At 45.0% G+C, this 12,883-nt stretch overlaps 1 protein-coding gene across 2 annotated transcripts in view; it reads left to right on the forward strand.

Moving 5' to 3' along the window:
• The window catches only part of si:dkey-97m3.1 (fatty acyl-CoA reductase 1), a 47,703-nt gene that overhangs the window by 27,027 nt on the left and 7,793 nt on the right, over positions 1-12,883 (forward strand). For both annotated transcript variants that reach the window (XM_061030371.1, XM_061030372.1), the window contains exons 3-5: positions 6,414-6,589; positions 10,619-10,798; positions 11,283-11,460. In XM_061030371.1, the coding sequence (XP_060886354.1) occupies positions 6,414-6,589; positions 10,619-10,798; positions 11,283-11,460 (534 nt within the window). The remainder of the gene's footprint in view (positions 1-6,413; positions 6,590-10,618; positions 10,799-11,282; positions 11,461-12,883) is intronic.

Below are 12,883 nucleotides of genomic sequence, written 5' to 3' on the forward strand. Positions count from 1 at the left end.
CTGGCTGTGATTACGTTGTCAACAGGAACATAATTTGAAAAGCAGTCGAGCGACATACAAACAAAGCTTCCACCCAACAGGTCGGTATCAGAGAGGATCGTGTTTCTCAAGATTACAGCCTGCAGCAGCTCTGTTTACGGATAAAACTCTGGAAAAACAAATCTGATCCAGTAAACCGGTGAGCTTCAATAGTTGAGCCTGTAACACAGGTTTGACATGAACCAGAGCAACAATCACATGTGTGGTAGGTGAAAATGCGTCACAAGGAAGTCAAGTGTAGGATGTCTTCTACACACAAACCACATGTTTCTCTGCGGTTGCAGCAGTTTGAAAAAAAACAAAACAATGTGCCCAAAGCTCTTCTGATATTTTTGCCCCTCTCTCTTACAAAAGAGCAGGAACACTCAGATCATCTTCTCGACCCTTAAAGCTGAGTGCAACTAACGGATGTAAAGATATGAGTGGTAACAGTAAAAAGAAAAGAACATCCCTAAGAGGCGGACTTTCCGAATAATGTTTTTTTCTTAACATAATTGGAGAGAATCTGAGGATTTCATCTGGAAAAAGAAAACTCTGTTTGCAGGGGACAAGGCCAAAAACCAATATTGGGTGGACCCTGCATTGGAATCCAACACAACTTTGGACATCACTGCATGGGTTACAGACAGTTCAACACTTCTAAAAACTAGTGTCTGTGAACACAGTCCATTGCTGCATTCACAAATGCAAGCCGAAGCTACAATGCAAAGAGGATAACGTATATAAAACAGATCCAGAAAGGCCACAGACTTCTCTGGGTCTTGGATCTTTAATAATGGAGTCGAAGTAGAAAACTGTCCCGAGGTCAGACGAGTCAAGATTTGTCCTAACTCTGTTTGGAAATCCTGCATGCTTCAAATTTCAATCACAAGACTTGTGTTTCAACGTTTTCCAAATCCTCAAATTGTGTCTCCAAACTTTTAAGGAATTGGCGGTAATGTTTAGTCAGAACATTTCCCCTTTTGCCTCCGGCTTAATTCCATGTGGTGTTTAACAATGAGTCAAAGACCTGCAGCGCAGACGATAAAGTCACTCTTATTTCTGTGCGTTTGCTCTTCAAGGGTAATGAAATTCTCCTTGAGTCAGCATGACATCACCGTCTCAAAGACAGGAATGCGATGCCACCAGAATACCGAACGCCAAGCCCAGAAACTCTGCATATACGCTGTCACCGTAAACCCTATTACTCTGCTCATATTGATCTTTTTCAATTGAGTTGTGTACGGCGATACCCCTGAGGCAGACATGAAAAAAAAAATCCTCCTTTTTTCATTATTTTAGTGTGATGAGCTGCGGTCCTCGATCACTCAGCTAAGCTCTTAAGAAGCTGTGGGATTCAGGGTCGAAAGAGTCCATTGAAGAGATAGCAGGGACCACCTCCCTGAAGTCGATGGATCCATTTAGTATAACGATGTTTTTAAGACAGTGCTTACCTTAGATAGCTCAACCAGAACACTTGGTCCATCGTGCATATAAAGCTTTTTCAATCCACCTTTCGCCCTTTTCTCGGCTTCGAGGACCTTTCCAGAGGAGTCATCAGGACTTGGCTCGTGAATGTTTCTTAAACATTTCCACAGGGAGAGTTTCCACTTCAAACTAAACTTATGCTTCATGCTACTAGGACACTTAAACAGAGGGGGCACTGAACAAACTCAAATCTTAGCAAGTGTATTTGTCTCATTTCTGGACCGAGCCAACCTTTTGGTGTCAGATACTGATCCGATCCCTGGACTACGGGAACCTGCTGGTACCGATCCGATACCAGTGTTAAATGAATAACCTTAATTCCTCACAGTGCGGATGGGACCGAGAATCATGTTTGTGTAAGGCAGCGTCAGGAATCCCAAACTTTGCGATTATGGGGCTTCCTTCTTGGACAACCTGTTTTTCAAAGTTATTCAAAGTGTTGCACACATTGGTACACATGATTAGTGACAAACGTAGGTGTTTTACAATAACACAATTCAAATTCTGCATTTGTACTTCACAGCACAGAACAGTTATAAACCGTATTCGGCTTGTAATCAACACAATATCAAAAATAATCCGAGCTCTAGAGAAGCTGAAACAATCAAACGTTTGCCTCACATTTCCTGAATAAGTTTTCTATCATAGCTTCAGTGAAAGACTTAAACCTGCAGCTGTGACCTCCACTCTGTCAAGGAGTCATGCTACACCTCTGACAGTGTAAAAAGCATGGTCATCGTTAGCTCCACTTCACACTGTCTCCAATTGCTACCCCCCCCCCCCCCCCCCACTCCTCTCAAGACTTTGCAGAGTTGACCTTTTACCACCATAAACTTGTTGAACAATGCTCAGAAACTATGCACTTTCCTTTTTCGCTCTGCTCGCCACTTCGGAGCCTCCTCCAAGTTTTTTTTCATTTTCACTTTCCCTCGCCGTCGTCCTTTTTTCCTCGAGGGGAAAAGGTCCGCTTGAAGGGGGGCTGTGAAAAGGATCGGAGCCCAGTTAAAGGGCAGTTATTGAGAAGAGAGGCTTGTTTGAACGGGGTCTCGGGTTGCCTGGGCTGAAAGGAAAGTGCCATTAGTGTTGGGTTTCTGTGAAGGTTTCAGAGAGCGGCTGCTTCAAGCGCTCTTGATGGAAGATTTATTGGCTTCATGGTCTTAAAAAATGTCCAGCTTAGAGGAAGGACAAGCGGTGGCGTCATTCACCAGCCGGCCCTAGAAGTTTACGAACAAATGATTCACATTCTGACTTTCTACAAGACCTTGAGCGCTGCTTGTTTAAGACCTTGATCATTGCTTATTCAAGGCCACGGTTTGTCTGCATGACCACGAGATGCGCTACTTAAAGAATTGTGGCGACCCTGCAGGGAAAGCTGTGGTGATGTTTTTTTACCCCCAAGAGCGTTTGAGGAAATGTGAACTGGTGGACTATTGTCTTCCCGGACAAAGCCGTTTTTCTCACAGAGGCCTGTGGGTCGGAGAAAGGGTGCGATGGCAAATGTGAGCGCTGGAAGGCTGGCACAAAGAAAAGAGCCTTCAACAATGCAACGATACAATCCCACAATGCCATGCTCTGCCTGTGCCCATAACAAAGAGCGCTCTGAATCCCACACTCCATGCACTCGTTCAACCCACTGACCCTGATGCTCCGGTTGTCCTCTGGAGCCTCCTGTAGTTTATTTTTGGCTTAAGAGTAGCTTTGCAGATATCGTGTTTGGTTGAGTATACCTGCTAGATTCTATAGACTGTATGTAACAGGTGGGCGGTACAAATTTGAAGCCAAAACATTGTTAACCATTTTGAAGCCTTCCAGTCGTCTGACTACTCAAAAAACTTTTACACCACAGGTCACACCTACACATTCACACACTGATGGTAGAGGCTGCTGAGTAATGTGCCCATCAGTATTAACTAATCCATTCATACACATTCATACACATTCATACACCGCTGATAAAGCAGCAGGAGCAACTTTGGGTAAAGTTTCTTGCCCGAGGACACATTGACATGTGGCTGCAGGAGCTGGGGGATCAAAACCCGGACCATCGGTTGAGTTACGATCGACTCTACCTACTGAGCTACATGGTAACAGTGACGACCACTTACGAGCAGTTCCCCCCAAAAAAAAGACTCGGGGTTAAAATTGATGCTTGCAAACCCGCAAGTTACATTATGTCGAGGATCGATAGATTGAAAACAAAAACAGTTTAACATCTTTTTTGGATCTTCAATCATATTTTCAACCAAAAGTTGCTGCAAGGAAAACAATTACATTTAACAAATATATTTTCTTAACACTGTTGTAAACATATTTGTGCAATTAAGACGGTGTGTGAGAGTTTTCAGGATTTTTTTTGTAGTTAAAAACAGGAAATTAATATTACTATTAATATTAGTATTATTCAATACTGGTTACCCAGGACTTTTTTTGTTGCTGTGGTATCAGGTAGTATTTTTTATTTCTTGATATTTTTACTAGAATTGTTTTGAAAATCTGCTATAGTGACGGCCGTAGTTGCAAACCTAATGAATGACAGTGTCGCTTCAAATATTGTCATTGAACCGCCTTTTTTTTTTTTGTTATTCTTGAGATGAAGACTTGTAATGTGGATCGAACTCTTTTATCTAATGCATCCACGACAGATAACAGGATGTGGCTGATCTGATATCAGGGCTGTAGGAAGATAAAAGGAGATTTGAGAAAACATCCTGTCTGATATAAGGTTGAACTTCGTTCCATAACTTCCCCTTGTACGCTCTACCAAGATGGTATTGTAGATAATGGACTGCTGCCAAAAACACGCTGGTTTGTTTTCTGTTGCCAGGCTACGCACACCTGAAAGAGGAAGTTGAACTGTGGTCAGAACATGACATCAACACCTCTGTGAAAAAAAGGAACATTTTGTGCAGTTAAACACATACCCGTTTGGCATATTTGGAAGGATTTTTTGCATGAAAGCTGCTCTTCTCCTCCTGCCGCCCTTTTAGCTCTGCTACTGCCAGCTGTTGGCTTAAAGCACAGGGAGGGGAAACCACTAATATTTCGGTATTACATCATAATCGCAGTGCTACACTATGATGCAGAAAACGCCGCATGCATCCCTCTCCTCCAGTTGGGAGTGGTTGTGGGTTAAGACCTTACATGCTGTGCATCAGGGCTGGTGACTAATATGGGCAGAGAGGGGCGAGGGAGGGAGATGTCTGATGGGGATGCAGAACATCAACATAAACTCAAACATCTGTCCTCTTCAGATCCTTCCTCACAGAGCAGCAATTTCAGAACACCGAGACGGAGACGGAGAAAACACACCTCCCCTCTCTCTTTTTTTCTTCTTCTTCTTTTGCAATCTCTTTTTTTTTTATCTCTACGCACAGCCACCTCTCTGCAAGAAAAAAAAAAACGCCAGCCATGTTGGCAGCAAAGCAAACGCTTCTCTCTGCAACTCCCGCTTGCAGCTGCACACAGAAAAAGCATGACGCAACCCCCGACATCCTGACTGACTTTCTCTGCTTGCTTCGGTTAGTGTCTCCCAGTTCAAACCAGTGGAACGGTCCTGCGGGGGGGGGGGGGGGGGGGGGCACTCTGATGCAGTGTGCTCGGAGCGCTGCAGGGTGCACCAGAAAAGTGGGGCAGCGAAAAAGGGGGGTGGTTAATCTCGACGATAGCTCTCCGATGTTGGAATGTCATCTGCAGCTCTCGGTTAGCAAACAGCAGTGCAAACAGGTGGAATAATATCACGAAAGAAAGGGCTTTGTGTGGTGTGACACACAGCTGGTTGTGCAGCAAATGTGGTGCGAAAACACTTGTAATCATCTGTCAGACATGTCTGGGGCATTTGACCCTCTGATGGAGTCTCATATTTAAAGAGAATTGTAAATATAAGATGTTTGAGTCTAAAATGGAAAAAAAAAATAGTCCCTACACATTCCAATAACCTCACACACACTGCTTTAAATTGACTCGGCTTATGATAGAGCAGAGGGTCAAATGTTCAGTCGTTCTCAGTTGATTTAGTTTAGTACAGAACTCAAAGTCTTCTGTACAAAAGGGGAGTGTTGGACGTCTTCCAGTGAACTCGCCTTTATGGCCTTTCCAAAGAAACCTCAGTGGTTCACAGCAAGAGCATTTCTTCAGTCCAGGTGCAGCCCAGCCCATCTGTCACATCTAGTAGTGTAAATATTGGCTCAGTCATGTGGCTTATTAGCGGAATGAATGAAAATATTTTTCAAAGAAGACTCACAAGTCGGTGACTCACCGTCTTGGCTGTAAGGCTGTAAAACAAATATTAAGGGATGTGATTTTTTTCAGGGTTTATCCAGGTTTTGCCGACCTGAACAGTTGACCCATGAGACTTTGATTATCCTAGTCGGTCTTCAGCTGGAAACTCAACCTGCCATTTTTTTTTTTTTTTAAAGGACTGCAGTGATGTTGGCTCGCTCTGTTCAGGTGAAACAGTTTTGCAGTCGGACTCCTTTTCCTCATGATGATTCACCTGTTTTTTACAACATCCACTTTAAGCTTTAAGTATTTTTATGGGTGGTGGTGGTGGTGGTGGTGGTGGGGGGGGGGGGGGGGGGGGGGGGGGGGTGTTGGTTTGAGGACACCTCAGATCAGAAATCTGCTGGTGTTGAGTCTTTCTGGGACATGAGACAGAGTTCTGCCTGAGGTCTTTTATCCAAAGCAACACAATAGCTGTCTTAGCTGACACGAGCTCATTTGCATCACTTATGAAGCTTTTTGAAAGTTTAGCTTGAGTCACAGCTTGAGTCAGATTTCCTCCAGCTCTTGTCTAGTATGAGAATAAACATGAGTGGCATTTACCTCATTCGCTCTATTCGTCTCTCTTTTAAACCTTGAGTTCTGGTGTGACAACAGATCGTCATGCTTCATGTTTACATTTTCTGCAGCTGTTCGACCGGGTGCGGGAGGACAACCCCGACTTCCACCAGAAGATCATCCCCATCAGCAGCGAGCTGACGCAGCCCGGCCTCGCCATCAGCCCAGAGGACGTGGAGCGACTCACCGCCTGCATCAACGTCGTCTTCCACTGCGCCGCCACCATCCGCTTTGACGAGCCGCTCAAGTAAGAGTCAGACCCAAACATTACATATTTTATCTACCATCTTTTTTGTTTTAGATAAATGTAAAAGATACTCGACCACTATTTGAAATGTTGAAAAGATTTTTGCAGCTCAGTATTTAAAGCAAAGAGGAAGCAGAGGAGTTCATGAGAAGGGTATGAGGATGTGGAAACACCAACGGCTTGTAAAAAAAAGTCACTCATGGTACACCACATGGTTCAATGACAGGAGGCCACACTGAACACAGATACCTCCTGTAATCAACCCGGGTACTTTTGAATTCAGGATTTAGCAGTTTAAACCTCTCAGTAGACTCCTGCTGAGATCCTAACAAGTGATGCTACCCAGCAGACGTGTCCGCATGTGATTCAGAAGTTCAGCGTTGTAATAGTAACATCATCCTGTGAGAGTATTTTTAGCACGTCGTCCGCAGAAATGAACTGCAATATGTGCATCACTATGGTTTCTGTCTATAAGGCCGGAGCAACGCCGCTGACTCCATCAGAGGGTGGATGTTGGATAGTGTGTCATCAGTGACCCGCGGCAGCCTCGGGCCCGCTCTGCTCTTATTGGATCCCGGTGCAGGGACAGTGCATTGTATAGAATGGTGACCTAGTTATTATTATTTCTCCTGTGAGTGATGTGCTGGAGCTCTGCCCCTACCAATCAGTCCTGTTAGTTTTTGTCATAAAATCAGCGCCCGTTTGTCCTGTTAACATTGAACTCAGCATGCACAGAGTGCTTTCATTACTGAGGCTTTTATTTTATAAATGATAGAAGATCAAGGTTTGATCCCCAGCTCCTGCAGCTACAAGTCCAATGTGTGTTTGAGAAAGACGCTTAACCTCAAGTTATAAATGTGTATGAATGGGATTAGTTACTTCTGATGGCCACTTTACATAGCAACCTCTGCCGTCAGTGTGTGAATGTGTAGGTGTGACCTGCGGTGTAAAAGCACTTTGAGTAGTCAGAAGACTAGAAATACAAGCTCAAGTCCATTTCCCATTTACCACAGCTCTCAGCTGCTCCGGAAACACCCACAGGGCGGATGTGGTCTCTGCGCCTCAACACTTCACTAATCAGAATGAAAATGCTCTGCCCATAACCTCATGTAGGATTTATCCTCATTAAAGAGCATCAGAGGTGTCAGTTAAGTGTTGATACATTAATACAGCTTGATAATTGTAACAAAATAAAACCTGAGACTGGTGCTGTTGATGCCGGTTGGTTTATTCATGCACAAGCTGCTCCAAACGCAATTGCCCCGAGTGAGAATTTGAATGTAATTTGAATTCAAGTGAACCCCCCCTGCAGGTTGTTTTGATTCATTTGATTTGAATCAAGGACTTGAATATGTGCACAGTTATGAAAAGAAAGCGCTGAAGAGTGTCTTGTCACCATGCCGGGTGTCTCTTCACTGATTCAATGCGTGCGTGTGCGTAGGCACATTACTCATGTTTTAATGTTGGAAGGCTCCTCGGGTTAACTGGAGGAGTGCGTTTGGAGGGCGGGGACAACCTGTTAGGTTTGAGTGACAGCTCGGTCAGGATAAAGATGCTTCATATCGATCTGTGCTGCCTCCACGTCTCTCTCCGTCCTGCTGACTGGCTCTTCTCTCTCTCTTTCTCTCTCTCTCTCTCTCTCTCTCTTTCTCTTCTCTCTCTTTCTCTTTCTCTCTCTTCTCTCTCTCTTCTCTCTCTCTTTCTCTTTTACTCTCTTTCTCTCTCTCTTTCTCTGTCTCTTTCTCTCTCTTTCTCTCTCCTCTCTCTCTTTCTCTCTCTTTCTTTCTCGCTCTCTTTCTCTCTTTCTTTTTCTCTCTTCTCTCTCTCTTCTCTTCCTCTCTCTCTCTCTTTCTCTCTTTCTCTTTCTCTCTCTTCTCTTCTCTCTCTTTCTCTCTCTCTCTCTTCTCTTTCTCCCTCTCTCTCTCTGTCTTCTCTCTCTCTTTTCTCTCTCTTCACTTTCTTTATCTCTCTCTCTCTTTCTCTCTCTCTCTTTCTCTCTGTCTTTCTTTCTCTCTCTCTCTCTCTCTCTCTCTTCATCCTCCGTTTCCAAGCGGCCTTCACTTTCACTCGTCCATCTTTTGCTCTCATGTCCCCTCTCTGCCCCCCCCCCCCACCCCTCCCTCAGCCTCTGTCATCTCTGTGCCGTTACTCTTGCGTAGCAGCCAGCAGCCTCGTAAGCAGAGCGGAGGCATAAATCAGGAGAACTCGTCTCTGTTAAAGGTTTTCAGACTCAGCAGAGCTTTTAGAGCTGACACCTCAGCTGCTCTTCATCCTCTGCACGTCTTTATGCCCGCTCAGAGGATTATTCCTGTTTGAGAAAACCTGGATGTTCTTGTGGTAGACCGTCGTTTCTGTCTGTAATAATAACAATGTGCTCCGATGGGGCTTGAACAGGACCGGTAGGTTTCAGTCATACAGCTTTATTTTCATTTCAGCTGTCTGCAAGGTTTTTTTTTAGCAAATTGAATAAACCTCTGCGGACAGCATGGCAAGACAAGAGACAGCCTTACTTCTTTCTTTTTATTTTGTATATCCTTTAATGTTTTTTTGTTTTTTTCTAAAAGTATTTTTTGTTTTAAAGCCAAAGTTTATTCAGATGTTCCACCAATCTCAGCTTTACACCCGAAACTCTCGAGCAGAAACAGGTTGGGGGAGGAGTGAGAGACAGGAAGTGAGTACAGCAATGCTGCATCCATCTTTTTCCTGAATGTCCTGCTGGTTAAATCCATGCATATGGTCCCAGAAGGTTGTGGGAAGATGCCCACGCGCGCGCACACACACACACACACACACACACACACACACACACACACACACACACACACACACACACACAGAGCCGGAGCAGCTTTCTTATCTCACAGAGTCTGTCCAATCTGACCCTCAGTGTCTCTCTCTCTGTGGCCTCGGGGCTGAGCTCTGTAAGCTGCTGCTCTCTGCTCCTGAGCCGACACAGATCCACCGCTGAAGGGAAAGTGTACACACAGATGGAGAGAAACATGGATGCTCTGTTGTATGTTATACAAGCAATTGTGTACAAAGAAGGTTATTTTTGCCCGTAATGATGGCTCATAATACAGACAAAGGGGCAGCCGCTCACAGACACAAACACTCATGTATTTAAAGGAACACTGATCAAAATGTGTTTTTAAAACTACATTTTTAATTTCTACAAAGCTTTTCCAGAACATTTAATGTACTACAATTAATTGATTCATAGAAGAAACAAAGTCAGCAGCTACTTTGATATATGAAGGAATAATGTGTAGTTACAGCCCACGTCTTCATGTTGTTTTATTTTTTTGTGATGAGTGAGACCCGGCTGCTGTAACGCAGCACTTTCTCTAATGGATTAGATCAAAAAGTTGGCATCGTTAAAAGTGTGATTCGATTTGAGATGTACAGTGGATGTGAAAACCAGCCTCCCTGGCAAACAGAAGCTCGTCTGACTTTAAAACAGAGATGTTGGATATGTGGATATTTAACACGCTGGACCTGCCTGCTAAAGCAAACACGGCACAGTTTTAAAGACGGATATGTAAATGTTCCCTACAGTTTGAAGAACGTATGGTTAATTGTGCGACCACAGAAAGTGTTTGCTGAAGAGCTCATGGCTGGATGAGCGGCCAAAGGAGCTGAAAGTAATGATGAGGCCGTCACATCTAAGAGGAGAGCAGATGCTTGCTCTTTTTTTTTTTCTCTTCTCCTTCTTCTTCTTCTTCTTCTTCTTCCGTCCTGTTTGGTGTCATGTCTTCTGCTGATTTTCCCGTTCTGTGATCTGCAAATTCCCGTTTTGAAGGAGCACAAAGGAGTCAGCCAACACAAACGTTGTTGCATGCAAATCCTCAAACAGAGATATTAGCAGCCTCAAAGCCCCTTTCCCTGCACACACAGTTAATCTCAAGCACAAACACACACACACACACACACACACACACACCAAGACTTGTTCTCACACAGACACACTCCACACTCCCTCGTTAACTCTCTCTCTCTCTCTCTCTCTCTCTCTCTCTCTCCTCTGGGCAGACACGCCCTGCAGCTGAATGTGATCGCCACGCAGCAGCTCCTCGGCCTGGCCCGGCAGATGCACCACCTCGAGGCCTTCATTCACATCTCCACCGCCTATGCAAACTGCAACCGCAAGCACATCGACGAGGTCATCTACCCGCCACCCGTTGAGCCCAAGAAACTCATCGAATCTCTCGAGTGAGTGAGTGGGTGAGGGGCTGGTTTCTCCGTGGCCCTGACGACATTTAATCCATTTTTGCTCGATCCATATCATATGAAAATTGACGAGCAGGAACACATTTTCTGATGGCCGATATTAAACGTACAACATAGAAGAAGAAAGTCAAGCTCCGCCTCTGATCAAAATGACTTTACAATTTTAAATGATGTACCGCCTACTTTGGAATAATTGAGATGATCACTTCAGTCTTGTAGTGTAAAACATTATCATGGGGCGCCGGTGGGCCAGTGGTTATGGAGGCTGTAGTCCTCCAAGCGGGCGGCCCAGGTTCAAATCCGACCTGTGGCTCCTTTCCCGCATGTCATTCCCTACTCTCTCTCTCTCTCTCTCTCTCTCTGATTTCCGACTCTGTCCACTGTCCTGTCTCTCCGTTAAAGGCACAAAAATCCCCAAAAATCAATCTTTAAAACATCATCATGAAATATTAATTTGTGTCTCCAGGTGGATGGACGACGGCATGGTGCGTGACATCACACCGCGGCTCATTGGCGACCGACCCAACACGTACACGTACACCAAGGCGCTGGCCGAGTGCGTGGTGCAGCAGGAGCAGGACAAACTCAACATCGCCATCATCAGACCCTCCATAGTGGGAGCCAGCTGGCAGGAACCTTTTCCTGTGAGTCCCCCTCTGGATGGTTTTTATACATTTAACTCAAAATATACACGTCTGCTTCTCTGATATATCCCTGTTTGTTTTAAATAACCTCTGGGCTGTGTGATAATCAACACGTTTAGATCACGTTTTCTTGAGTTTATCATCATGCGTTCATGCAGTAACCAATGGAATGAAGATAATGATAGATGTGATCAGGTCGGGGCTGCCTTCATGCGGGTTTAATCTTAATTGGCGCAAGGATTACAGCAAAGTGGATAATATCTTAATTGCAGAGACTGCAGCGAGTCGTCTAGCAGCAGCAGCAGCAGCTGGGACAGGAAAGTTGAGGGTGGAGTTTAGAGGACAGAAATGGGACCCTGAGAACAGATTAACACCGACACTGTGAAACATCCCGTCAGAGGGTGAAGAGTGCAGACAAGTTCATGCCGAGGCTGCTCTGACATTTCACTACAGTCCGGATTAGGCTGCGGCAAGTCAAGCCGCTTGTGTAATATTTAGATTTCACATAACTGTGGGGTTGAATCATCCTGTACTTATTGATATAAGTTTGTAAAAGTGAGTAGATTAGCCACTTTTGAGTCTTGATCTTTGTGGTCATCTGTGAAGTAGAAGTAGTGTTTGTACAGGGGTTAAAGATAAAGGTTAGGTCCTTTAAATGTTCAGACGCCTTCCTGTGAATCAACCAATGAAGAGGTTTTCAAATAACACTGCGTACCAGCACATACCAGACACACACACACACACACACACACACACACACACACGCACAGGAAATGCTTGTTTTTTGTGTGGCGTCAGGATATGTAGGCCTTGTTTGTGCGCGCCGGGGCTCCTGGCTCCGCGCTCAGCCTTCAGTTGTGAGCTCGGCCTGGCAGCGACTCTTCAAACGGCCTCGCTCACGCTTGGCCACGCAATCGCTCTGGCAGCTCGTGCCAGTAGGCGCTGTGAGGCGAGGGAGTCGGGGGGGGGGGCTGGGACTGCTTATTTATATGTTTGTGTAGATGTGTTTACAACCGCAATATGCATCCCGATCTGTCAGATTTGAACTCCATATCTGCAGTCGTCTAGTCAATATATATGTGATGCAGAAACATCAATGTGATGGTCGATCTCTGCGCCATCTTCCTCTGGCATGAAGCCACAGACATATTGTGCTGCTAAAAAAAAAAAAAACACCAGAGGCCTGTCCCTTCATGCAGTTTATCAGCAGCAGAGCATATTTTTTTATTATTAGACTCGGGACAGGACCACGTAATGGCTCTCCCGTCCCGCCCATAGGACGCTGCAGCGGTCTATAACCAGTGCTTTCATCCTTTTTTAATGGACTCTAATTGAAGTCGACAATCACTGCTGCTTCTGTTCCCCCATCACATGAAGGAACGCAACACCGAGCGGCTGAGTCAGTGCGCAGAACCCCCTCACA

This window comes from Labrus mixtus, chromosome 22, assembly GCF_963584025.1.
Source record: "Labrus mixtus chromosome 22, fLabMix1.1, whole genome shotgun sequence".
Lineage (NCBI taxonomy): Eukaryota > Metazoa > Chordata > Actinopteri > Labriformes > Labridae > Labrus > Labrus mixtus.